At 37.9% G+C, this 2519-nt stretch overlaps 1 protein-coding gene across 1 annotated transcript; it reads left to right on the forward strand.

Annotated features, from left to right (window-relative positions):
* Nucleotides 1-1313: 1313 nt before the first annotated feature.
* On the forward strand, nucleotides 1314-2273 carry LOC113934558 (olfactory receptor 13F1-like). The gene has a single exon (XM_027615814.1). The coding sequence runs from the start codon at nucleotides 1314-1316 to the stop codon at nucleotides 2271-2273; it is 960 nt and encodes a 319-aa protein (XP_027471615.1).
* The last annotated feature ends 246 nt before the right edge of the window (nucleotides 2274-2519 follow it).

Below are 2519 nucleotides of genomic sequence, written 5' to 3' on the forward strand. Positions count from 1 at the left end.
TGCAGATGTAAATGACAAGTTGAGAAATCTTCAGGCTTTTATGTTGACATGGAGAACTGTAGTGAAAATGTACTTATTTGAATATGTATCAAAAGCTTTCCATGTTCAAGGCAGTGGTGTGTTATTAAAAATCTTAAATGTGAGTTATTACTTTGCTAGTATTATGGGGAACAAGCTCTTGAGAAGCTCACTTCTACCAGGGGTGGGAACAATTGGATGTGCATATATGGCTATAGTTTGGTGTAATATACTTGAGTAATGTAAGTATGTACAAAGAATGAAGTTGTACTTGAGAGAGTGGCATACAGTTTTGATGACTGGATAAATATTCATGAAAGACCAGATTGGAGCTGGGGAGAAAGGCTACTCCATGGAGATAAACTGTTGATTAAAGACATAAAAATATAAAATGACATGGTAACTATGAGAAACTACATACTGGTTGTTGTTTCAGACCAGAGTGTGAAAGTGGAGTGTTGGGATATGAGAAGTAGGAAGTAGGCAATTATGAGGATGTGAGGCTTGAGTACTTGTGATTGATTTCATTTGAACTCCACTTGTAGGACAGTGGTTTTTAAACAAGTCTCCATATGCGACCAGTTGTGAGACATAGCACAAGTAATTTGAATTGCAATATAAAATACTCAACTTTGAAAATTATTTTGTTTCTAAGTGTGGGTTCAGGATATTCCATATTCAAAAATGCCTTCCTGAAGAGAGAAATCAGGCGGTACTATAGTGATTGGATTGCAATATAAATGTCTTCTATTTATATTCCTTAATGTACAGCATATTCATCTATTGTATTACATAATTAGCAGGTTTATGAAATGCAATTAAATCCTTCATCAATGTAACTTTTACAAAAATTTTTTCTTTCCCCAGCAAATCTCCTGTGGTCCTTACCTCGATTAAATCTAATGAATTTTTTGATTAAACTAAGTCTCAAAATGTATCACTGAGCATCATCCCCAACATAGAGTTAAGATTCTTACTCTCTGTGTTCTTCTAGTACCCTAGGGCATACTTATATAATGTTCTTGTAATTATTTATTTACTTGACTATGTGATATTCTATTGTGAGTTGCCCAAAAGCAGCTTTTTGTGTAATTCAACTCTAGATCTTCAGTGACTTGTAGTATATTCAATAAATGTTGAATGAATGAATGAATAATTAATACAGGATTCCCAGAATAATGATCCTTTTAAAGTACCCCTACCAAACACCCCTGGAAAGTTGGTAGAATTTAATTTTTATAATATATACAATGTATATTTTTATTCACTACTGCAGATAAACAAAAAGGAATAAAATGGTCAAGGCAAACTTGACAGTCATTTCAAATTTTATTTTTCTGGGATTTACTCACTACCCCAAAGTTAAGGTCATCATATTTGTGTTGTGCTTGCTGATGTACCTGATTACCCTGCTGGGTAATATAATTCTGATCTCCATCACCGTCCTGGATTCCTACCTACACAAACCCATGTACTTCTTCCTCAGCAACCTCTCCTTTTTAGACATCTGGTATACCTCCTCTGCTCTCACTCCAATGCTGGCAAACTTTGTTTCAGGAAAAAACACCATCTCATTCTCAGGATGTGCTGTTCAGATGTACCTTTCTCTTGCCATGGGGTCCACTGAGTGTGTACTCCTGTCCATGATGGCATATGACCGGTATGTGGCCATCTGCAACCCCCTGAGGTACCCCATCATCATGAACAAGAGCGTTTGTGTGCAGATTGCGGCTGGCTCCTGGATGACAGGCTGCCTCACTGCCCTGGTGGAAACAATGTCTGTGCTGCGTCAGTCTCTCTGCGGAAATAGCATCATCAATCATTTCACTTGTGAAATTCTGGCTGTGTTGAAACTGGTTTGTGTAGACACTTCCAGGATACAGTTAATCATGCTGGTGATCAGTGTACTTCTTCTTCCTATGCCAATGCTCCTCATTTGTATATCTTATGCATTCATTCTCTCCAACATTCTGAGAATCAGCTCAGTGGATGGTCAACGCAAAGCCTTTTCAACATGTGCAGCCCACCTGACTGTGGTGGTTTTGTTCTATGGGACAGCTCTCTCCATGTACCTGAAGCCCTCAGCTATAGATTCACAGGAAATAGATAAATTTATAGCTTTGGTATATGCTGGATTAACCCCCATGTTGAATCTTATCATCTATAGTCTATGGAACAAAGAGGTAAAAACAACTGTGAAAAAATTGTTGATTAGGAACCCTCTTTGCGCTTTTTTAATCCCCAGTAGCAAATAATATCAATAAATGTTAACCTGAGGGGTGTTTTAGTGGTCAATACACAATAGAACATTGGGATAATGGGGGAAGACACTCATTTTTTAAAAAGATTTATTTATTTTAGAGAGAAAGAGAGAGAGAGAGCATAGTGGGAGGACAGAGGGCAAGGGAGAGAGAATCTTAAGCAGAGTCCACACTGAGTACAGAGCCCAAAATGGGGCTCAGTCTCATGACCCTGAGGTCATGACCTGAGCTGAAACCAAG

The sequence above is a fragment of the Zalophus californianus genome, chromosome 13 (genome assembly GCF_009762305.2).
Source record: "Zalophus californianus isolate mZalCal1 chromosome 13, mZalCal1.pri.v2, whole genome shotgun sequence".
Lineage (NCBI taxonomy): Eukaryota > Metazoa > Chordata > Mammalia > Carnivora > Otariidae > Zalophus > Zalophus californianus.